We start from the raw sequence: 24,349 nt of genomic DNA, 5'->3' as shown, positions 1-24,349 counted from the left end.
TAACAGACAGTGAGTGTTCTTCTGAAGGGGACTGAGGCATCCTCACAAAGCCTTTTCTTTCACAACGAAGCGATCGGTTTTCAAACCTGAGGGAAAAGAGAGATTCTCCTTCTTTCCTCTACCTTAAAGAGCCAGTATGTTCTTTTCAGACTTTCTTTCTTTCTTTTAACAGAATCTCTCTCCTTTTTCTCCTTAGTCTCTCTCTCTCTGCTCCAAGGAAACAGAGTCGGATGCCCCTGATGACAAGCCATAAGAAACACCAAAGCATTACTAGTCCAAGGGAGTAGGGGTTTATACCCCAGCTAGCAGACAGCCTGAATAAAACAGGTTTCAAAGTAATGGACACACTCCCCCCTTCCCACACACACACACACACACACACACACACACACACACACACACAGAGAGAGAGAGAAAGTGAAACAGATTTAAAAAACACATACAAATCCCAAAACTTGAGCCTCTGGCCATTAACTGGGGCTAACTAGGCGCTAACCATTAGCATCTGTTATTAAAACAGCAGGAGAGTGGAACAGGTTAAGTCATTAATTCAGTCTGTGGGGTTATTAATTACCCCCGGCCCTGATGGTGACACGCAGCCACACGGCCACCGAAACCTATCATTGTGATGGATGAGAGACACACGGCCATCGAAACCGACCACAATGATTGATGACAGACACTCGCCACGTGTCTTAATCCTGACCTGAATGGTGGGAAAAGGAGCCATAGCAGCGGAGCTAACAGGGCTAACAATGCAAATATCAGGGTTGATATCCATATTAGCCCTAGTTAAGGTCCAATCATAACCAAAAATGCTAACAACAACAAAGGTTAGCCACGCTAACCGTTGCTAGGAGAGCGAACGTGGCTAATATATAAAGCTGACGCCAGACCAGTGCCACTCGGTTGCCAGAGGTCTGTCTGTCTGGGTCTGACTGTCTGTCAGAGCCAGATGATTTATAAGTGTATGTCCAACAGAAACAATCCATCACCCAGGAGCCACCCAAGAAGCTGTTCTAATTAAAATGGCTCTACCTGACACCACTATGAACACACGCCAAAACCTGAGGCAAACACACCAGAAGGGTAACTTGAGGTAAAAATGAAGAATTGTTTACTTTAAAGAGACATTTCTTGCATTAAAACTTTACAAGTGCTTAAACATGCAACATTTATGATTTTAGACCACTACCGTACTCCAAATTTAACCATTTAAGTACATAGGACAGATCCTTTTTAAAAGCCAATGTCTGTTTTCATCCATGTTGCTAATGTGTTGCTAGCATCATGACGCCGACTATTGTTATTATTTGGATTGCATAACTTTAATATTGAAATATTGTTCTCAGACTTCCTGCAGGCCCAGGTCTCTGCGTTTTTTATGACACGTAGGCCCCACTTCCCCCCACCGACCACTCCACCCTGTACTCTCTTTGTTGGACCACAGAGTACAGGAGCCTGTTAGCACAATGGCTATATCAGAGAAATCTACTGTATTACACCCAGAACACTCAGTGGACAAGTCCACCCCTCAAGAATGGACACAGGGTGTGGAGGGGGACTTCTGGGAGAGAGAGAGAGAGAGAGAGAGAGAGAGAGAGAGAGAGAGAGAGAGAGAGAGAGAGAGAGAGAGAGAGAGAGAGAGAGAGAGAGAGAGAGAGAGAGAGAGAGAGAGAGAGAGAGAACAAAAGATTGAGACAAAGAGAAAGAAAGAGATAGTGGGCAAGACAGAGACAGAGAGAGACACAGAAAGACAGAGGGAGATAAACAGAGACGGGAAAGAGACAGAAAGGGGGTAGAGAGAGAGAGTGGCAGGGGGTTTAAACAGATCCACCTTTGTGTGTGGGGAATCAAGCTTGACTTGGCCCTATTGGGTGGAGGGGTGCTCAGATTCCACTCTTGTGCCCATGCCAGGTTCTGAGGGTGGCACAACCTAAGCCGGGCACAGCGCCAGAATACTACGGACCTTTTGTGACCCAGGATTCACACGGCAGGTGGGTAATGAATAACAATGCCTACACACACCGACAAACACACACACACACACACACACATACCAACACACACTCTTACATATTATATATACACAACTGCACGCACATACAAAAGTCTCTTATACACATGTATACTGCACATACATGCTGTTTTAAAATCTTCCACAAAACACACACATCAGGCTTTGCGTGATCATTCTAGCAGGGGACAGCGGTGCAGCAGGAATCAGTAGAAGGTAAACAGTCAGGTTATTGTCTATGCTACATTTCCCCACAGTCCTCAAGGGGGAAAGGCTCAAGAAGGATGAGGTGGTGGTGAGGGGGTAGGAGGGGAGTATCTGCGACATTGTTTATAATGAAAGTGTTGCATTTTTATTCAATTATAGGGAGAAATAACAGTGTGGAGGGGGGTATGCTAATGTTGTTGTGCTAAGGGACGTTCACACATCACACAGATCAACAATTGGCTGGTTTGGTTACTATCCTGTACTGTAGAATCAACAAGAATGGGACAGGAAAGGGAGGATGTGAAAGGGAAACAAACAACACACACACACACACACACACACACACACACACACAAGGCTATAAGAATAGGAGGACAAGAGGAAAGGGAAGCGATATGGAAACTGTCTCTATAAATAAGGTAAACAAAGGTCAGTGTTTCCTCAAGCATGTTATAAATCACCTACGTACATGATCTAGTCATTACACACACACACACACACCATCTGATACCTACTGCCGACAGCTCACACCACACCACCCTAACCTGCTTTCTACAGCAGCTTAACCTGGTAGTGCCCTCAAGTAGTGACATTGACCTCTTGGGCTAATGTGGTAGATCATATGGGTCAATATGATATCATATGGGTAAATATGACATTGTGTTGGTCAATATGACATCATTGGATCAATATGACATCATATGGGTCAATATGACATCATCGTGTCATCAGCCCCACATAGTTCTATGTCACACAGCTCAAGGTGAAAAATGATTTACAGCCTACTCCACACCAGGGCACACTCATGTCATGTACCACGGTGTTGCAAGGAAACACACACACAAGTCATGGTCACAGGGATCAGTTTCACATTAACCTAGTGATTTCTCTAGAGGTGATAGGTGGGTAAGGGTTAGTGTTAGGGTGTGGGGGTAGTGCATCATAAAGCAGGGTATTTTTAGGTTGTTTGTTTAGGTAATCCACTTGTAGCTCCCAGACGTCAGTCTGTCTGGGGCAAAACACCTTCCATTGTGTGTGTGTGTGTGTGTGCGCGCACATACGAGCTCTGTGTGTTAGTGTATGCAGTGTGTGTGTGTGTGTGTGTGTGTGTGTGTGTGTGTGTGTGTGTGTGTGTGTGTGTGTAACTGCGCTATGTTAACACTCAGTGTGTTCTCTGTGTGTGTGTGTGTGTGTGTGTGTGTGTGTGTGTGTGTGTGTGTGTGTGTGTGTGTGTGTGTGTGTGTGTGTGTGTGTGTGTGTGTGTGTGTGTGTGTGTGTGTGTGTGTGTGTGTGTGTGTGTGTGTGTGTGTGTGGACGTGTTTAACTATACTTGTGGGGACCAGAAGTCCCCACAAGAATAGTAAACAAATAAAAATTTGACCAACTGGGGACATTTTGTTAGTCCCCACAAGGTCAAATGCTATTTCTAGGGAGTTTAGGGTTAAGGTTAGAATTAGTGTTAGTGTTAGAATTAGGTTAGAATTGGGTTAGAATTGCTCTCCATCTATTCTCTCTGTCTCTCCATCTATTCTCTCTGTCACAACATTCTTTTTTTATTTTTTTTATTTTAGGGGGTAGATCAGCTTTAATATTGCAGATAGATTGTAACTTCCATCAATGTAATTGTCTGCATCACTTCCAATCCCCCATATGTTGTTTTTTCTCGCATATATATATATATATATATATATATATATATATATATATATATATATATATATATATATATATATATATACACATACATACATATAAATACATATACATACATATATATATATATATACACATCCTTTTAAAAAATATATTTCCCTTTATAACTTTCCAACCCCACCACCCCTTCCCTAATTTGAGTAAACTAGTGAACAACAATGCTTAGGCCTCTACTTCCAGCTTATACATACAATAAACATTTTATTGACACAGTCAATTTTACAATAATTCTATTTTGTTTATTTTTACTCCTGAACTTCCTCTACCCTCAACCTCTCCGATCATTTTCATGATGTCCATCTGGTTTGCTTCTATATGCCATGTCTTTCTAACTGTGCTCTTTCACAAAAAGCTCTCAACCTATAACCTAGTGGGGCAAAAAAGTATTTTGTCAGCCACCAATTGTGCAAGTTCTCCCACTTAAAAAGATGAGAGAGGCCGGTAATTTTCATTATAGGTACACATCATCTATGACAGACAAATTGAGAATTTTTTTCCCAGAAAATCACATTGTAGGATTTGTTATGAATTTATTTGCAAATTATGGTGGAAAATAAGTATTTGGTCACCTACAAACAAGCAAGATTTCTGGCTCTCACAGACCTGTAACTTCTTCTTTAAGAGGCTCCTCTGTCCTCCACTCGTTACCTGAATTAATGGCACCTGTTTGAACTTGTTATCAGTATAAAAGACACCTGTCCACAACCTCAAACAGTCACACTCCAAACTCCACTATGGCCAAGACCAAAGAGCTGTCAAAGGACACCAGAAACAAAATTGTAGACCTGCACCAGGCTGGGAAGACTGAATCTGCAATAGGTAAGCAGCTTGGTTTGAAGAAATCAACTGTGGGAGCAATTATTAGGAAATGGAAGACATACAAGACCACTGATAATCTCCCTCGATCTGGGGGCTCCACGCAAGATCTCACCCCGTGGGGTCAAAATGATCACAAGAACGGTGAGCAAAAATCCCAGAACCACACAGGGGGACCTAGTGAATGACCTGCAGAGAGCTGGGACCAAAGTAACAAAGCCTACCATCAGTAACACACTACGCCGCCAAGGACTCAAATGCTGCAGTGCCAGACGTGTCCCCCTGCTTAAGCCAGTACATGTCCAGGCCCGTCTGAAGTTTGCTAGAGTGCATTTGGATGATCCAGAAGAGGATTGGGAGAATGCCATATGGTCAGATGAAACCAAAATAGAACTTTTTGGTAAAAACTCAACTCGTCGTGTTTGGAGGACAAATAATGATGAGTTGCATCCAAAGAACACCATACCTACTGTGAAGCATGGGGGTGGAAACATCATGCTTTGGGGCTGTTTTTCTACAAAGGGACCAGGACGACTGATTCGTGTAAAGGAAAGAATGAATGGGGCCATATATCGTGAGATTTTGAGTGGAAACCTCCTTCCATCAGCAAGGGCATTGAAGATGAAACGTGGCTGGGTCTTTCAGCATGACAATGATCCCAAACACACCGCCCGGGCAACGAAGGAGTGGCTTCGTAAGAAGCATTTCAAGGTCCTGGAGTGGCCTAGCCAGTCTCCAGATCTCAACCCCATAGAAAATCTTTGGAGGGAGTTGAATGTCCGTGTTGCCCAGCGACAGCCCCAAAACATCACTGCTCTAGAGGAGATCTGCATGGAGGAATGGGCCAAAATACCAGCAACAGTGTGTGAAAACCTTGTGAAGACTTACATAAAACGTTTGACCTGTGTCATTGCCAACAAAGGGTATATAACAAAGTATTGAGAAACTTATGTTATTGACCAAATACTTATTTTCCACCATAATTTGCAAATAAATTCATTAAAAATCCTACAATGTGATTTTCTGGAAATGTTTTTCTCATTTTGTCTGTCATAGTTGACGTGTACCTATGATGAAAATTACAGGCCTCTCTCATCTTTTTAAGTGGGAGAACTTGCACAATTGGTGGCTGACTAAATACTTTTTTTCCCCACTGTACTTATTATGGACACAGTATGCTTTACATTAGTTATCTTGTTGTTATTAGTTGTTGTTAGTCCCATCCTTCAACTCCATTCAACACCACCCATCTATCTTTTAACACCATCCATATTGGATTTCTATTTGCCATATATTTTTCAACTGTACTGTGATGTTTTACAAAAGTTCTGAACCCTTCTATTCTCATTGTTTCTACAGATTGTAAATTAAAAATAAACATTTTTGCTAAAAGTATTATTATATTATTGATCGATTGACTATGACTTTTCAGATCACTCAGTATTGCTATATGCAGGGTTAGCTACAGGTAAATATTGCAATCCTTTAGCCATTCCTGGACCTGTGTCCAAAAACAAGCTACAAATGGACAGAACCAAAACAAATGATCTAATGATTCTGTCACAACATTATTTCTCGCTTCATCCATCCCTCCCTCCTTAGTGCAGGCTAATCTGAGGATGGTGAACCAATAGCAGTAATATTGACTTCCTAACAGGGGCCATGACTTAACCAGGAAACGCTTGTTTAAAGACCAATCGCCCTCTCTACCCATAACTGACTGCTTCACCTTTTACATCTCAGGCCTTTTATCACAGCAGTGCTCTCTCTCTCTCTCTCTCTCTCTCTCTCTCTCTCTCTCTCTCTCTCTCTCTCTCTCTCTCTCTCTCTCTCTCTCTCTCTCTCTCTCTCTCTCTCTCTCTCTCTCTCTCTCTCTCTCTCTCTCTCTCTCTCTCTCTCTCTCTCTCTCTCTCTCTCTCTCTCTCTGGCGAGAGGCGTCAAGGGATATTTCTCCTGCAGTATTTGACAGTGTTGTGGATCAAGCAGGATTCAGGTTTATAATCGAGGAGACGTGTGTGTGTGTGTTCCATCTTCATCGACACAAACACGTCACATACATACCACTATCCCCACTCCCTGAGTTCTGGCTCTGACAGTCTCGCCAGTGTATGTGTGTGTGCGTGTGTGTGTGTGTGTGTGTGTGTGCCATATGTCAGTGTGTTTTCAGAGGTGGAAAAGGCTGGTATGCACGTGGCACAGAGACTGTGATTAGAAGAGGCCTTTTCTTATTAAAATGGGCATTGAGTCGAAACTCTGGCCCATCAGAGTAGATCAAGCCTTTTTTTCCTGGGCACTCTTTTTGTCATAACCCCTAACTGATTACCACAGCCAGGCCTTTCATTCCCAGAGGACTTCTGCTCTGGGAAACACGATGAAGATGGAAGAAAATACCACCTCCTCCGCCTGGCAGGATAGAGGGCAGATCCAAATCGGAGGGAGAGAGAGAGATGGATGAAACACTCGTCAAGGTGTTTGCAATCAGCCTCCATTGTGAGAAACCGAGGGAGATTTGGCAGGCAAAGCATCTATGTGTGGTTATGTTGGTGTTGTATTCAGCTGTGCTGCTCACGCTATAAGATTTAAAAGTTAAGAGAGAAGTCACGGTTGAGTGGGTGATCTGACCTCAATAGATATCGCAAACGTACACACAGAAGCACATACACATTTCACAGAGATGGATCACTAACACACATGCACACACACACCTCAACATCAGTTTTAGAATGCTCTTGATCAGAGGGATTTTGGGGAGATGGTGAAGAGACGGATGAAGTGGAGAAAAGGACGACTGCCAAACTGGAACTAAATCTCTCCCACTTAACTCCCTCTCTTTGTCTCATTCTCCTTCTGCCCTCTGCTTTCTCTCTCCTTCTCATTCCCCCTGTCTCCTTCTCATTCCCCCTCTCTCCTTCTCATTCTCCCTGTCTCCTTCTCATTCCCCCTCTCTCCTTCTTGTGAAAGTACTCTTTCTCCCTCAGTCAAGTCAATGAAAGTGGCAGTGGCTATCTTTCCTTTTCAGAGCCTCACTCCCTCTCTTTCTTTGAAATTATCTGCCCGTGCCCTCTATAGATTGGACTCTTTCTCTCTCTCTTCAGAGCCTTGTCTGTACATCAACCCAGCTTTTCCAGGAGAGAATAAGAAAGAGAGGAAGAAAAAGAAAGCGGGGTAGAAGAGTGGTGAGAGAGCAAGAGTGGGTCCAAAAATGGTTAGATAGAGAGGAGAGCAAGAGAGAGAGAAAGTGGAGGAGACTGAAAAAGATGGAGAGACAGCGAAAGGGAAGGACAGAGAGGGAAGCAGAGGGGAGGGCAGCAGAGAGGGCAGCAGGGAGGGCTGGGGTGTGTGGGTAGAGAGCGGCCTGGGGTATTGATTCTGGGGCTTTTGACATGCTAATTTGCTTAGTGACTGCTTTAATCGTTCCCTCTTCCCATCGCAGCCTTCAAAAATAGAATGCTTTTCAAAAAGATGAGGGAGGAGAGAGGAGGAGCGAGAAAGAGCTGGCTCCAAAACCAGATTTTCAATAACGTCCCCTGAATGTTCACGAACATTAGCTGAATTCATGAAGTTTTAACAATGTGGTTACATGTGGGTTATGCGGGTGGCGTTCGGTGAGCTCAAGCGTTGTTTTTGTTGTGTTTGTATTGTCCGAGCGTTGCCCGCCTGCTTGGGTCACACTCAAAGAGCAGTCTTTTCCTGGTCTGAATGGGGTGTAAGGAGAGAGGGCGATGAGTGTTAGGAACGGCAGGGGAAAGCGTAGAGCCAGGACTGCGGTCCGAGCAGGAAGAGACTTTCAGCACCTCCAGTAATGATAGCTGAATTACAGTTCATCTGGTAGAGGGAGGGTGAGAAGGAGTGAGGGAGGGAGTGAGGAGAGGGAGGGCAAGCTGTTTTACATAAGTGAAGCTAAACAAGCAAGAAATATGAGGACTCTTTAAGGTACAGCAATTATTTTAGCGTGATTTCTGGAAAAATAGGGGGAGGATGCATCCTCCCTCATGAGATGTTTTATCCTCTTTGTCATATGTTTTTATTTTCTCCTACCTGGTGGTAATATATTTCTTGTCTCTCCATTCAACAACACTAAATGAGTTTCTCTGGAGAGGCAGAAAATGTGACGCGCACATTCAATTCTATTCTACTCTCGTGTGTGTGAGTGTGTGTCGGAATAGAGACAGGCAACAATGTTCACCATGGTGCTCAGCCTCACGACAGCGATTATCATTTCATTATTCAACTCACTTCCTGCTGCTGTCATCAGAGACAGCCTGACTAGCACTAACAACCCCGTAGGAGAGAGGGAAGGAGGGAGGGAAAGAGGGGGGAGGGAGGGAGAGAGGGAGCGAAAGGGGAGAATGGAAGAGAGTGAGGGATGGGAGAATGGAAGAGAGTGAGGGATGGGAGAATGGAAGAGAGTGAGGGAGAGAGGGAGGGAGGGAGGGGTGACACAGAGAGAAATACATAAAGAGAGGGAGAACAGGGGGTGGAAGAGAGAGGGAGACTACAGATGCAATACCTCATTTGCGTTTGTGTATTTAGAGTCATGAGGGACTGAAGGCATAAATAGAATTACGTGGTGAATTTAGATGATGCTCCCTAGTGCATATTTAACAATGTCAACAGAATGAGAGAGAGAGAGCGAGAGCAAGAGAGAGGACTACATCTCATACAACTACATCAATACTGGAAGGCTCTGTAGGGTAGCACCATGGTGTAGCCGGAGGACAGCTAGCTCCGTCCTCTTCTGGGTACATTGACTTCAATACAAAACCTAGGAGGCTCATGGTTCTCACCCCCTTCCACAAATTAATTTATTCATAATTGAAGGAGGAGCAAGAGAGAGAGAGAGAGAGAGAGAGAGAGAGAGAGAGAGAGAGAGAGAGAGAGAGAGAGAGAGAGAGAGAGAGAGAGAGAGAGAGATATTTAGTCATTATCTTTTCACTTTCACTTACTTAGCTAGCAAATGCAGCTAGCTAGTTTAGCCTACTCAGCTCAAACAGAGGGATGCTATGTTAGCTAGCTGGCTATGACTATACAACACTGGAACTCTTCCAAGTCAAGGTAAGCTTTTGGTTTTACTAATTTATTGCCACTGAGGCCTGCCGGTGTAACTGCTAAACTGCTTACACTGGCTGTACACTGTATTGCATGATTGTAGTGGGTTTACTAACGCGTTAGTTCTAGTAGCCATGTTGACTATGACATTACGTTAGCTAATATGGTGACAACGATGTAGGCTGTGTGTAGCAGTTATGATATGAAGGTTTGGCTTGGAAAGGTTTTTTCGCCTGGTCAAAGACAGCTGATGTGTTGTGCACTGAAGTCCACAAGCGAACGGAAAAGGTGAGAGGAGGAGCGCGCGAAGATGCCAGAAGGAATACAACGAGCTGTTTATATGTGGCTATGAAAGTGAACTGTTTGCGTGTGATCAGGGGTGTATTCATTCCGACCGATTCTGTTGAAATACGTTTCTTAAATGGAAGCAAACGGAATGAAATGGGGATAAACATATCTGAATTTGTCCAATAGAAACTCTCGTTTGCAACTGTTGGACTAATGATTACACCCTATATCAGCTAGATGCAGGTAAGAGTGTGTAAGGTGGTATTGAATGTGTTACTGTCTGTCCATGTGTCACTGTCTGTCACCTCAAATCTTTCTCTCAACCTGTGTAAACTTTCCTTCATATGCTAGGTTGTAGCAACCTCATGATGGGTGCAGGGAAAATTAGAGTATCATGTAGTAGCTTAAACCTATCGATGTTATATTGACCTGGGTGAACGGAATATGAATGACAGTCATCCAATATACTGTAATAGAAATAAGGCCATGCTCATAATTGTTTTCTTTTTTTCAATGAGCGTCCTCCATCTTAAACGGCACCGACCGCCACTGCCCTTCCTCACCCCTCCTGCTCCTCGCTCTACAAGACTCTCACACTTCTCAAGTCGCCTGCCTCCAACACATACACACAGAAACGCACACACAAGAACGCAATACACATACAAACCTGTACACACAAACAGTCACACACATTAACTCACATGAATGCAATACACAGACTGACTCACACATAGACACCACATCGATACACACACTCACACATTCCCACAAACCCCCCCCCCCCCCCCACCCCAACAATGGAGTCACCCTCAACAGACGACAAGCGGGAGAGAGCTCTACCCCGCTACCCAAGCTCATAGAAACAAGGGAATGAGAGAGAAAAGAAAGGAACCCAAAAGCAAACCCCCGGTCCTCCTCAGGGTCCCTGCCTGGCCCCTTTACCCCCTGTACCCCTTGGCCCCTGTGCTCTGTGTACATCCTGGCGGCCCCCGAGCACCCAGCTGTCAGGATACTGACGTCTTAATCAATCCTGGCCCACGACCCTGTCACACATACCAGCAAGATGGATGAACAACTTAGTGACCTTTGACCCTCAGCCAACGTTCACAATCCACTGACCCCCCCTAACCCACACACCCCACAACCTCACTGCTCCAACAATGATGGAGGAGTCCCATTCACTCACCACTGCTGGGAACCAGAGGCCAAGGTACCCCCATAACCTTTACACACACACACTCACACACACACACACACACACACTCTTTCTGACAGAGGACTTGAGACCCACCCCCCCATCTCAGCCCCTCTTTAGTGTCTTGGTCCACATGATTATATTGAAGTTGAGCCCCCCTCTATTCTGCCTCGTCATGCTGGGGAATATTAACCAGCTCATCAGTGCACTTGAAGGCTGACAGTGAGCTGCACCTTTTGACCCATCAAACACTGAGGTGAACCCTGGACTGACGATCTGGTAGCCATGGAGACCCAGGCAGAATGTGTGTGTGTCTGACCCAACTCTGATGTGATAGAGCACATAGCACTGATGTTATATGACACAGCACATACATACACACAGAGCAAAAAGGCACATTAACACATGACTAGACACTCATAGAAACAATCAGTTGCCCGTGAGTTTGGTATGAGAGGGAACTAAATATTGCTGACTCACACCAGTAACGATACATAATCTTTCAAAGAGATTAACTGAATTGAACGACTGTATTTAACTGAATTGAACGACTGTATTTAACTGAATTGAACGACTGTATTTAACTACCCTCAATCTGCTCTCCTTCATCCCTCCATCTCTGCTCTCTCCTTCTTTGAAGACAGCCCAGGGGAGGGAGAAACCTGGCCCCTGCCAACCACACAGCCACAGCGACCGACAGGGGAGATGGGCTACATTCCTAAGAACATTCTTGCCACGAAATGCTACCCCCTCACCCGCAGCCTTTCCCACACACACACACACAAACACACCATCTGTGACCATTTGTACCTCAGTGCGCCCTCCTCGTCCCCCCTCAGAAGGAGCCAGCCAGCCCTAGTACCCTAAATCACCAGGCCTGTTTGTCACGCAATTAGTCCTCTGAGATAGAGCTTAAAGGCTCCCCCGTAAATTAAGGTAGGTAGAGTGGCACATCCCCCGTTAATCAACCTGGCCAGCCTCGGACCCCACGCTGGAGCAGCCCACCATCTGGCTGGGATTGGGGCTGGTGGTGGGGTGGGGTGGGGGAGGAGAGAGAGAGAGAGAGCGAGAGAGAGAGAGAGAGAGAGAGAGAGAGAGGGAGAGAGAGAGAGAGAGAGAGAGAGAGAGAGAGAGAGAGAGAGAGAGAGAGAGAGAGAGACTCCAATCTATAGAGGGCACGGGCAGATAATTTCAAAGACTGAGAATCATCTGGCTGGGATTGGGGCTGGGGTGGGGTGGGGAGGAGAGAGAGAGAGAGACTGGGAATCATCTGGCTGTGAGTGGGGTGGGGTGGGGTGGGGAGGAGAGAGAGAGAGACTGGGAATCATCTGGCTGGGATTGGGGCTGGTGGTGGGATAGGGAGGAGAGAGAGAGAGACTGGGAATCATCTGGCTGGGATTGGGGCTGGGGTGGGGTGGGGAAGAGAGAGAGAGAGAGAGAGAGAGAGAGAGAGAGAGAGAGAGAGAGAGAGAGAGAGAGAGAGAGAGAGAGAGAGAGAGAGAGAGAGAGAGAGAGAGAGAGAGAGAGAGAGAGAGAGAGAGAGAGAGAGATACTGGGAGTCATCTGGCTGGGATTGGGGCTGGTGGGGAGGGGAGGAGAGAGAGAGAGACTGGGAATCATCTGCCTGGGATTGGAGCTGGGAGGAGAGAGAGAGACTCAGAGAGACTGGGAATCATCTGGCTGGGATTGGGGCTGGTGGTGGGGTAGGGTGGGTTGGGGTGGGGTGGATTGTGTTGTGGAGGAGAGAGAGAGACTGGGAGAGACTGGGAATCATCTGGCTGGGATTGGGGCTGGGAGGAGAAAGAGAGACTGGGAGCTACTGGAATCTATTTAGACTGATCTCTCCTGAGCCATTTATCCAGCAGAGTCACACGACAGACCGGCAGGCCTGTTCCTCTGGCCTAACTAACACATCCCAATAGCAGGCCTGTTCCTCTGGCCTAACTAACACATCCCAATAGCAGGCCTGTTCCTCTGGCCTAACTAACACATCCCAATAGCAGGCCTGTTCCTCTGGCCTAACTAACACATCCCAATAGCAGGCCTGTTCCTCTGGCCTAACTAATACATCCCAATAGCAGGCCTGTTCCCCTGGCCTAACTAACACATCCCAATAGCAGGCCTGTTCCCCTGGCCTAACTAACACATCCCAATAGCAGGCCTGTTCCTCTGGCCTAACTAACACATCCCAATAGCAGGCCTGTTCCCCTGGCCTAACTAACACATCCCAATAGCAGGCCTGTTCCTCTGGCCTAACTAACACATCCCAATAGCAGGCCTGTTCCCCTGGCCTAACTAACACATCCCAATAGCAGGCCTGTTCCCCTGGCCTAACTAACACATCCCAATAGCAGGCCTGTTCCTCTGGCCTAACTAACACATCCCAATAGCAGGCCTGTTCCCCTGGCCTAACTAACACATCCCAATGGACTGGATAACTACGCAATTTACAATCATCACTGCTTCTATTACCCAGCCTGATACCATGTAGGAGAGACGCAGGGAGGGGAGGAGGAGAGAGAGACAACAAGCAACAGAGAGAAAGGTTGGTGAATAGAGGAGTGAGACAAAGAGACAAACGGAGAGAGAGGAGGGATATATGGTAAAGAAGGAGGCTACTGTATGGAGATAGAGACGGAAGGTGAATGAAGAGAGAAAGATAGAGAAGAGTAAAAGTAACCACGCAGAACAGCAGCTGCCCGCGGCAAGAGGAATATATACAGTTGAAGTCGGAAGTTTACATACACCTTAGCCAAATACATTTAAACTCAGTTTTTCACAATTCCTGACATTTAATCATAGTAAGAATTCCCTGTCTTAAGTCAGTTAGGATCACCACTTTATTTTAAGAATGTGAAATGTCAGAATAATAGTAGAGAGAATGATTTATTTCAGCTTTTATTTATTTCATCACATTCCCAGTGGGTCAGAAGTTTACATACACTCAATTAGTATTTGGTAGCATTGCCTTTAAATTGTTTAACTTGGGTCAAACATTTCGGGTAGCCTTCCACAAGCTTCCCACAATAAGTTGGGTGAATTTTGGCCCTCCTGACAGAGCTGGTGTAACTGAGTCAGGTTTGTAGGCCTCCTTGCTCGCACACACTTTTTCAGTTCTGCCCACAAATGTTCTATAGGAATGAGGTCAGGGCTTTGTGATGGCCACTCCAATACCTTGACTTTGTTGTCCTTAAGCCATTTTGCCACAACTTTGGAAGTATGCTTGGGGTCATTGTCCATTTGGAAGACCCAAGCTTTAACTTCCTGACTGATGTCTTGAGATGTTGCTTCAATATATCCACATAATTTTCCTTCCTCGTGATGCCATCTATTTTGTGAAGTGCACCAGTCCCTCCTGCAGCAAAGCACCCCCACAGCATGATGCAGCCACCCCCGTGCTTCACAGTTGGAACGGTGTTCTTCAGCTTGCAAGTCCCCCTTTTTCCTCACAACATAACGATGGTCATTATGGCCAAACAGTTCTATTTTTGTTTCATCAGACCAGAGGACATTTCTCCAAAAAGTATGACCTTTGTCCCCATGTGCAGTTGCTTTTTTATGGCGGTTTTTCAGGTTATGTCAATATAGGACTTGTTTTACTGCGGATATAGATACTTTGTACCTGTTTCCTCCAGCATTTTCACATGGTCTGGGATTGATTTGCACTTTTCACACCAAAGTACGTTCATCTCTAGGAGACAGAACACGTCTCCTTCCTGAGCGGTATGACGGCTGCGTGGTTCCATGGTGTTTGTACTTACGTACTATTGTTTGTACAGATGAACGTGCTACCTTCAGGCATTTGGAAATTGCTCCCAAGGATGAACCAGACTTGTGGAGGTCTACAAAAAATTTTCCTTAGGTCTTGGCTGATTTCTTTTGATTTTCCCAAGATGTCAAGCAAAGAGGCACAGAGTTTGAAGGTAGGCCTTGAAATACAGCCACAGGTACACCTCCAATTGACTCAAATGATATCAATTACCTGGGGCGGCAGTAAGCTTAGTGGTTAAGAGCGTTGTGCCAGTAACTGAAAGGTTGCTGGTTCTAATCCCCGAGCCGACTAGGTGAAAAATCTGTCGATGTGCCCTAGAGCAAGGCACTTAATCCTAATTGCTCCTGTAAATCGCTCTGGATAAGAGTGTCTGCTAAAATGTAAATGTAATTAGCCTATCAGAAGCTTCTAAAGCAATCATTTTCTGGAATTTTCCAAGCTGTTTAAAAGGCACAGTCAACTTAGTGTATGTAAACTTCTGACCCACTGGAATTGTGATACAGTGAATTATAAGTGAAATAATCTGTCAGTAAACAATTGTTGGAAAAATTACTTGTGTCATGCACAAAGTAGATGTCCTAACCGACTTGCCAAAGCTATAGTTTGTCAACAAGAAATGTGTGTAGTGGTTGAAAAACAAGTTTTAATGACTCCAACCTAAGTGTATGTAAACTTCCGACTTCAACTGTATACAGTACCAGTCATAAGTTTGGACACACCTACTCATTCAAGGGTTTTTCTTTATTTTTACTATTTTCTACATTGTAGAATAATAGTGACGACATCAAAACTATGAAAAAACACATTTGGAATCATGTAGTAACCAAAAAAGTGTTATATTTGAGATTCTTAAAATAGCCACCCTTTGCCTTGATGACAGCTTTGCACACTCTTGGCATTCTCTCAACCAGCTTCACCTGGAATGCTTTTCCAACAGCCTTGAAGGAGTTCCCACATACGCTGAGCACTTGTTGGCTGCTTTTCCTTTACTCTGCCGTCCGACTCATCCTAAACCATCTCAATTGGGTTGAGGTCGAGGGGATTGTGGCGGCCAGGTCACCTGATGCAGTACTCCATCACGCTCCTTCTTGGTAAAATAGCCCTTACACAGCCTGGAGGTGTGTTGGGTCATTGTTCTGTTGAAAAACAAATGATAGTCCCACTAAGCCCAAACCAGATGGGATGGCGTATGGCTGCAGAATGCTGTGGTAGCCATGCTGGTTAAGTGTGCCTTGAATTCTAAATAACTCACAGACAGTGTCACCAGCAAACACCATAACACCTCCTCCTCCATGCTTTACAGTGGAAACTACACATGCAGAGATCATCCGTTCACCCACACCGCGTCTCACAAAGACACGGCGGTTGGAACCAAAAATCTCCAATTTAGACTCCAGACCAAAGGACAACTTTCCACCGGTCTAATGTCCATTGCTCGTGTTTCTTGGCCCAAGCAGGTCTCTTCTTCTTATTGGTGTCCTTTAGTAGTGGTTTCTTTGCAGCAATTCAACCATGAACGCCTGATTCACACAGTCCCCTCTGAACAGTTGATGTTGAGATGTGTCTGTGACTTGAACTCTGTAAAGCATTTATTTGGGCTGCAATTTCTGAGGCTGGTAACTCTAATGAACTTATCCTCCGCAGCAGAGGTAACTCTGGGTCTTCCATTCCTGTGGCGGTCCTCATGAGAGCCAGTTTCATCATTGCGCTTGATGGTTTTTGCGACTGCACTTGAAGAAACTTTCAAAGTTCTTGAAATTTTCCGGATTGACTGACCTTCATGTCTTAAAGTAATGATGGACTGTCGTTTCTCTTTGCTTATTCTCTTTGCTGTTCTTGCCATAATATGGACTTGGTCTTTTACCAAATAGGGCTATCTTCTGTATACCCCCCCTACCTTGTCACAACACAACTGATTGGCTCAAACGCATTAAGAAGGAAAGAAATTCCACAAATTAACTTTTAAGAAGGCATATCTGTGAATTGAAATGCATTCCAGGTGACTACCTCATGAAGCTGGTTGAGAGAATGCCAAGAGTGTGCAAAGCTGTCATCAAGGCAAAGGGTGGCTATTTGAAGAATCTCAAATATAAAATATATTTGGATTTGGATTTGTTTAACACTTTTTTGGTTACTACATGATTCCATTTGTGTTATTTCATAGTTTTGATGTCTTCACTATTATTCTACAATGTAAAAAACAGTAAAAATAAAGAAAAACTCTTGAATGAGCAGGTGTGTCCAAACTTTTGACCTGTAGTGTATCTGAGGCAGACCGAAAATTTCTCTCCTTAACTTACCCTGGCATTCAGCGTTCCTCTCCTCGAATCCCGGGTTACACAGGCAGTTCCCGATAGGCACCAGCCACTCTCCGTCCGCCCCACAGTACATTTTGGGAACGTCACGCTCCTCTGAATTATCCACGCAGGATCCTCGGACTTCCACCAGTGAGGAGGTATCGGCCCCGGTGATGGTGTCAGGGAACTGGGCCAGGTTCCTCACAGCCAGGGGACACTTCTTATAGAACACCCTGACAGACACCAGGGCGATGCAGGCTCCCACGTCCTGGAAGGCCAGGTAGAAACCCTTCCGGGATAAGGCTCCCACGTCCCTGACCTCCGTGTTCAGCTTCATGATGCGATCTCCGATGTCCACCTGGGTGAAGCTCTCGTCTGCCGCCACCGTGTCGATCTTGCCAAACTGGTTCTCTCGGATGTAGCGCTCCTTGTCGTTGTTGGACTCGTAGTAGTAGAGGTTGAACGTCTCCTTGCAGGTTCCCATGACACCAGGGAGGCTGTTACAGTCGCGCAGGGTGAACTTGATCTCGATGTAGACGCGCTGGGCGCCACCCCGAGGAATCCAGTCGGTTCTAAGCCAATTGTTCTGGTTGGGTTCCATCACATTACACACCTGGTACGTCCTGATGGGAATGTTCTTCTCATCCATGATGCTCACCTCCTCCCACTGAGGAGAGACACGGAGACAATGTTAGGAAAACATCTGACAAACATTATGTCAACATTAGAAAAATCTGAAAAATGGTAAGCCACATAAAAACATTGACTTGCAGACATACATTGAGAAAGACCATTACAAAATAGTGACTCAATATCTGTGTCTCAGTAGGCCAATTATTTAATGGCCTAACTTGTCAATTAATGAATAATAAATGCATGACAAGGCCTAATATAAATAGTACGGCCTGTTATAATGAAACTACTAATGGTAAGTAGACATAGGCCTACTGTACTGTGTTCATTCCTGACTAGTACCTTTTATCTCCACATAAAAGGAGACCAACCAAATCTTTGGGGAACATGCACCATTCAAATTATTGTTTTAATGTCAAATTGAATGCCTCAATATAAATCCCCATAACTCCATGATTAATTTAAAGGTCACCAAATGAAGAGTAATACAGAGAGAGTGCGAAGAGAAAGAGAAGGGGGTATTGAAACAATCTTACGTATGAGCTAATCTATAGGCCCTACGTCTGTAATGGCTTATAGTGATTAGAATAGAAACCCAAATGATTAGAATAGAAACCCAATAGAAAAGTGTGTCTGTGTTCTTTCTGTAGGCCTACAAATTATTTTGGAGAGTGAGAGGGTTTTGACAGCACACATGTGGATCGGGTGTATGGATTACATTATCGACGACTGGCTGGCTTATTTTTATAGGAGCAATGTTTGTTTTACTTATGATAAAGTCCCCGCTACTAAAGAGCATAGGGTATATTGCGTTTTGAAAGGCATTGGGCTCATTATGCCATGCTCTTAAATGTCCAATGCAGCTGTTTTTATCTCAATATCGAATCCTTTCTCTGTAACAATTAAGTACCTTACTGTGATTGTTTTCAATTGTAAATGGTCAAAAAGAAACAAAAATAGCTTCTTAGCAAAGAACAATTTCTCAAGCAAGAATTTTGCTAGGACTGTCTGGGAGTGGTCTGAGTGGTGAGGGGAAAACTGAAAACTAGCTGTTTATTGGCAGAGAGGTTTGGAAATCTCTTTCTTATTGGTCTATTAAACTAATTTAACGCCTTGTGATGTGAACAGGCAGGCCAAAACTCCATCCCACCAAAAGAGGCTGAAATTTCAGGCAGTCTTTTCAAACAGTTCTTACAATAAAAGGGCATTATTGTCATTTTCACAATTTCACAGTATTATTTGACCTCATAGTGTGGAAATATATATATAAAAACACAGGAAAATCACGTTTTTCACTGTACTGGGCCTTTACATTTTTCATAATATGGTTTAAAAATGGATTAAGAATGTATTGCATTTAAAAACAAGAGCAGACAAGCCAGCCTTCTGCTTGTATCTGGTTAGGACTATATACAATTTAGAGAAAGAAGTCCAAACAGAGCTATTACTACGGGAAAGGATGTATCCTGTGCTGAATTTGATTCAACGTGTTATCATAAATAATCTCGTTCAAAACCCTATTCCTTTGAGTAGGGGAGATAACGCTAAACATGGCTGAGGCTCCGATTTGAGAGTGTCCGTAACCTCCGCTGCTCTATTCCACCGCTTTCTTCACTCTGCTTGGCCCTTTATCGTGGAAATCAACCGGCGTTGCAGATAAGGCCGCACCTTTCCCCGATAGCGGAGGAGAGGGAGAATGGGGGTAATTGGTCGTAATGAGGTGAACGCAGGCCTGTCGGCGCTGCCAGCACCCTGTCAATCACTCCGCCTCGGAGGAAACGGCTGAAGGAGGAACAGACTGCAACGAACAGAAGCACACACGAGCCAAGTTCATTGAGCAACAACTCAACCCAATGGTGAATAAAACAAGAGTTGGAGATGCGGGGCTGAGACAAAAGGTCAACGTTTTTTTATGGGTCTATAGCATACCATAAACAGTATCACTAAAATATAATGGATATGCCAGAAGATGTATGAAAAGAAAGAAGAATGTAATTCCTCTTAGATAGCTGTCCTGTAGCTCAGTTGGTAGAGCATGGCGCTTGCAACGCCAGGGTTGTGGGTTCGTTTCCCACGGGGGGCCAGTATGAAAAATGTATGCACTCACTAACTGTAAGTCGCTCTGCATAAGAGCGTCTGTTAAATGACTAAAATGTCAATGTAAATAGCATATGCTGCTCTACTTTGGGCCACCTTGTTGGTTTAGTCTAAAACTAGAAGATGGTTCCGTGCAATTGTTCAGACGCCAGTGCTGCTGCTTCGGCTCAGGGAACAACTGACAGGGGAGTGTGTGCCAGACAGGCCCCAGTCGCACTCTGTACATGATCAGCGCAACTATATCCCAATTAGACCGCGGGATCACGCATTTACTCCGATCACATTCCCTATCGCTTTATGGCCCAATCCAATCCTACGGCGAGGACTGAAACCCGCTGCCCTTTCCCTTCATTCATCCATTCCAAATGGCCCTTTCTGTGCTGCCAAGTTCCTCTCCCCCACGCCTCAATGTGGGAAAATAATATAAAGTTTCTCCACAAAGATCGATTCAATCCGCCATCTATTCAGGAAACCCGACGCCCGCTACAGTATCGGACTCGAATCTGACGATTATGGCAAGTAGAGGGAGAGAAGGAGGGAGGGGGCCGGTAGGCTATAGAGGACAGCATCTCTCCATTTTGACTCAATGGGTGACTCGCGTCCTAACGAGGGGCACTTACCCCTCCTTCTGTTGGGTTGGCGACCCAGCCCAACTCTCCCGCTACGGATCTGGAGTCCAGTAACGTCACTGAAACACATAGAAAGAGAAGTGAGCAGTTATAGGCTGTTCATAACACTGATGATATGTAACCTTTTCCTATAGCACCTACAGTGCTAATATACCGTTTGGAAAAGCCACCGTGCTGTTATGTTACCATAGTTGGATAGTTATGCAGCTTGATCGAGGAAAACAATTATGTGCAATCTGCTCAACGAAAAACCAATCAGAAATAGGCTAATGATCAATGTGTAACGACGTATCTATAGGCCATTGTCCACGCATATAACTCCATAAACTATGTAATATGTTTGCATTACTCAAATGCGTAATTTGGATATATTTTTTCAAGGGGATTTGTGATTAAAAACACAAAGGGACCCCATTTTACGGGGATTTGATATTTTGTATAAAGAACAATGGGTATTGTCATTGTAACCTAGTGAGTGAAACTCTGGATGTTTGGTCCTCTGTAGCTCAATTGGTAGAGCATGGCGCTTGTAACGCCAGGGTAGTGGGTTCGATACCTGGGACCACCCATACGTAAAAATGTATGCACACATGACTGGAAGTCGCTTTGGATAAAAGCGTCTGCTAAATGGCATATTATTATTATTATAATAAATAGGCCTAGATATTGGAGACTCCGTTTGTCTGTTTTAACTCGGGTCCTGAGGTTCGCTGATGATCAATCGATGTAAATTAGAGGAGCTAAATTAATTTGCTTCAGTGTGAAATCAAAAATAATCCGTGGTGAGATTTCAATAGCCCCTTATCTTTCTTACTGCAATCCTCTCCGTGCGCAGTGATGAAAATCACAATTTTAAGCGCTGAAATACGCATTGAATTTAACAAAAAAAAGTGGATTTCATTTAAGATGTTAGCATTTATCTGAAATTACTTGGCTTAGGTAATTATTTGAGTATTGTTTATTGTTTTGAAGTTAATGCGTTTGACATAGAAAATGCGCAAGAGCCACTTCATAATTGAATGGTTATGAACTAAAATAACATGGCTCATTTTATAACGGGGGCTTTTGCACAACGGCCTTGCACAAAACCAGACACAGACATGTCCGCCAAAGCAATAATGATTGCTGTATAAAATCGAGTCTTTGTAGCCTATATGGCTCAAGAAAAAACTAATTTTGTTGAATAAGGTGACTGTTGCCTAATTAACAGAGACTGTGAAGTAAGACTTCCCAGCACTCCACTCGGACCCTGCTAGAGCCCCATATAGACATCATACGCTCCGGCTTTCTGCCAAGAGCTTTCAACAATTTGGGTAGCAAAAGGACCTAGTAGCCTACGAAACAAAACCTTTGATGGGTTTGACGCATATGGAAATCCAATGTCAGAGAATGCATGTTGTTGAGCAAATTAATAGTGTTGCCCCCTTCTTTGAGTGCTGCAGGTCCTTGCACGAGTCCAGAATAGCTACCGGACAACGGACTCCTGGTCCGTCTCACACACGAAGTGGACTGTGTATAAACTAACCGAGAACAAGTCAAAGACGGGGCTCCGCTGTTATTCCAAGTCTTACCTTCATTTGGGGGGTAAATCCGTGCCGAAGAAACAAACGTAGAAATCCCAAGCAGCACAGAGGTCAACGTAAACAAAATCCCAGCCATGAGTGCCATTTGTCGTTCGCCTTTTTTCTCGTCGTTCGTTCTGCTCCTCACAGTTCTTGCTCTCTCTCTCTCCCTGTGGAATATGCGTTTGAAGCAGGGATAGAGCGACGCTCCGAAAACAGCCGGGAGGCGGGGCTGCGCGCTCTGACGCGGCAGTCAATCCAAATAGGAAACGCAGCGGACGGGAAAACAGGGGCAAATAATCATTAACTGTCCCCCTACCCCTCAGCCATGAGTGGACACTTGGCCAAAAATGGGACTGTGTAAAGGGCCAGTTGTTACTGTAATATTTAGTGCATTTCTTTCATGCGGACACCACTATTGTTCTTGTTAAAGAGAACCAATAAACTTCCAAGATAATGTTGTTACATTGTTATTAATAATGCACATGAAATTCCCAATAACGTTTCATGACTTCTGTCCAAGTTTCTGAATTTTTAAATATTGGTATACATTATTAGATCTAGGCTATAGCACCAGTGTCTCAAAAGTGCTTTGCTCAAAGAATCCTAAAAAATCTTAATTATTTCTTCGGACTAGTCGTTGTCATGTGTAGGCAGATAGTTGTCATTCTTCTCATAACGTGAATTATCCGCCTACTCGTCATTGGGACCGCGTTGTGATCCCTACATGAATGTCGTCTCCAGTGATGCGCAGCGCTGTCCAAGATGAAACACTTTAGACCAATGTCGCCACCTAGCGGATACAATCACAGATGTTCCATAATCCAATAGATACAGACCCGATAGCATAACACGAAATCCCACTTTTGGAAATTGATCATAACAATTCTGTGATGAATGATGGGCACGAATCCCGTGTTATTGGATTATAGTCGTTATTCTAAAAGCATTTGATCAAGGTTGTATTGGAATTAAGGTGTGTTGGGCTGATACATCTGGGGTTCCATCCCTGAGTTGTGATAACAAACATTCTAATAACAGTTAACGCCTAAAGGTCTGCAGACTATGAAAGGTATAGAAATAAATCGCTAAGAGTAGCCTAATGTTTTCCTTTGGGTTCTTCCTCAAACAATGAAGGCATTATTCGGTTTTGAAAAATCCCATGTGTCCACCCTTTTGGTTTAGCCTGTCTGTCTGTCTATTTACACGTTTTCTTCACCCTCCCTCCCTCACGTCCTCCTACGCAGGCTGGATCTTTCTCCATGCTCCCGCGGATGAGCCAAGTTTTGCAGCCTCCAGGCAGGCTTCAGTGAGCCTCAGAGTGCCATCGTCATGGGATAGGTGGGTAGTTCTCGCATCACCTCACACAGTTACTAATACATACACAAAGGGCCAGCAGGTTACCCATAGTTCTTCCTCATCATGCCTCTTTCATTTAAAGTGATGCTACAGAGGTTTTGTATAATTTAAGCCAGTAGTTTTAAAGTAGTAGAGCCAAAATGGTCCCCGAAAATGTTGCACAATTGTGTACTATGTCATCCGTTTCGTATGATACGTTTCCTGCCTCAAAAATGTGCAATTCGTACAATATGTTACGAATTTGTAAGTGCTTAAAATCCCACTTGGATTTGTAAACAGTAGGCTATACCTGCCTATGCAACCAGTTTAGTAGGTAGTCTGGCTAATGCCTAAACCACACTCTCCATGTACAGTCATGGTTAAAAGTTTTGAGAATGACACAAATACTAATTTTCACAAAGTCTGCTGCCTCAGTTTTGATGATGGCAATTTTCATATACTCCAGAATGTCATGAAGAGTGATCAGATGAATTGCAATTAATTGCAAAGTGCCTCTTTGCCATGAAAATGAACTTAATCCCCAAAAAACATTTCCACTGCATTTTAGCCCTGCCACAAAAGGACCAGCTGCCATCATGTCAGTGATTCTCTCGTTAACACAGGTGAGAGTGTTGACGAGGACAAGGCTGGAGATCACTCTGTCATGCTGATTGAGTTAGAATAACAGACTGGAAGCTTTAAAAGGAGGGTGGTGCTTGAAATCATTGTTCTTCTT

The 24,349-nt window shown here is 44.4% G+C and overlaps 1 protein-coding gene across 2 annotated transcripts in view; it reads right to left on the bottom strand.

The window, feature by feature from the left end:
• LOC121566891 (ephrin type-A receptor 4) overlaps positions 1–22,442 on the bottom strand; it is a 64,974-nt gene extending 42,532 nt beyond the window's left edge. Inside the window, exons 1-3 of one of the 2 annotated variants that reach the window (XM_041876796.2) lie at positions 22,285–22,442; positions 20,705–20,772; positions 17,358–18,021 (exon numbers count right to left, since the gene is read on the bottom strand). In XM_041876796.2, the coding sequence (XP_041732730.2) occupies positions 17,358–18,021; positions 20,705–20,772; positions 22,285–22,381 (829 nt within the window). In that variant the 5' untranslated portion in view covers positions 22,382–22,442. The remainder of the gene's footprint in view (positions 1–17,357; positions 18,022–20,704; positions 20,773–22,284) is intronic. The other variant, XM_041876798.2, reaches the window with a different exon arrangement.
• Positions 22,443–24,349: the final 1,907 nt, after the last annotated feature.

Source organism: Coregonus clupeaformis, chromosome 5 (genome assembly GCF_020615455.1).
Source record: "Coregonus clupeaformis isolate EN_2021a chromosome 5, ASM2061545v1, whole genome shotgun sequence".
NCBI lineage: Eukaryota > Metazoa > Chordata > Actinopteri > Salmoniformes > Salmonidae > Coregonus > Coregonus clupeaformis.
The sequence above is the reverse complement of the archived record's forward strand: the minus strand, read 5'-3'. Positions and strand labels throughout refer to the sequence as shown.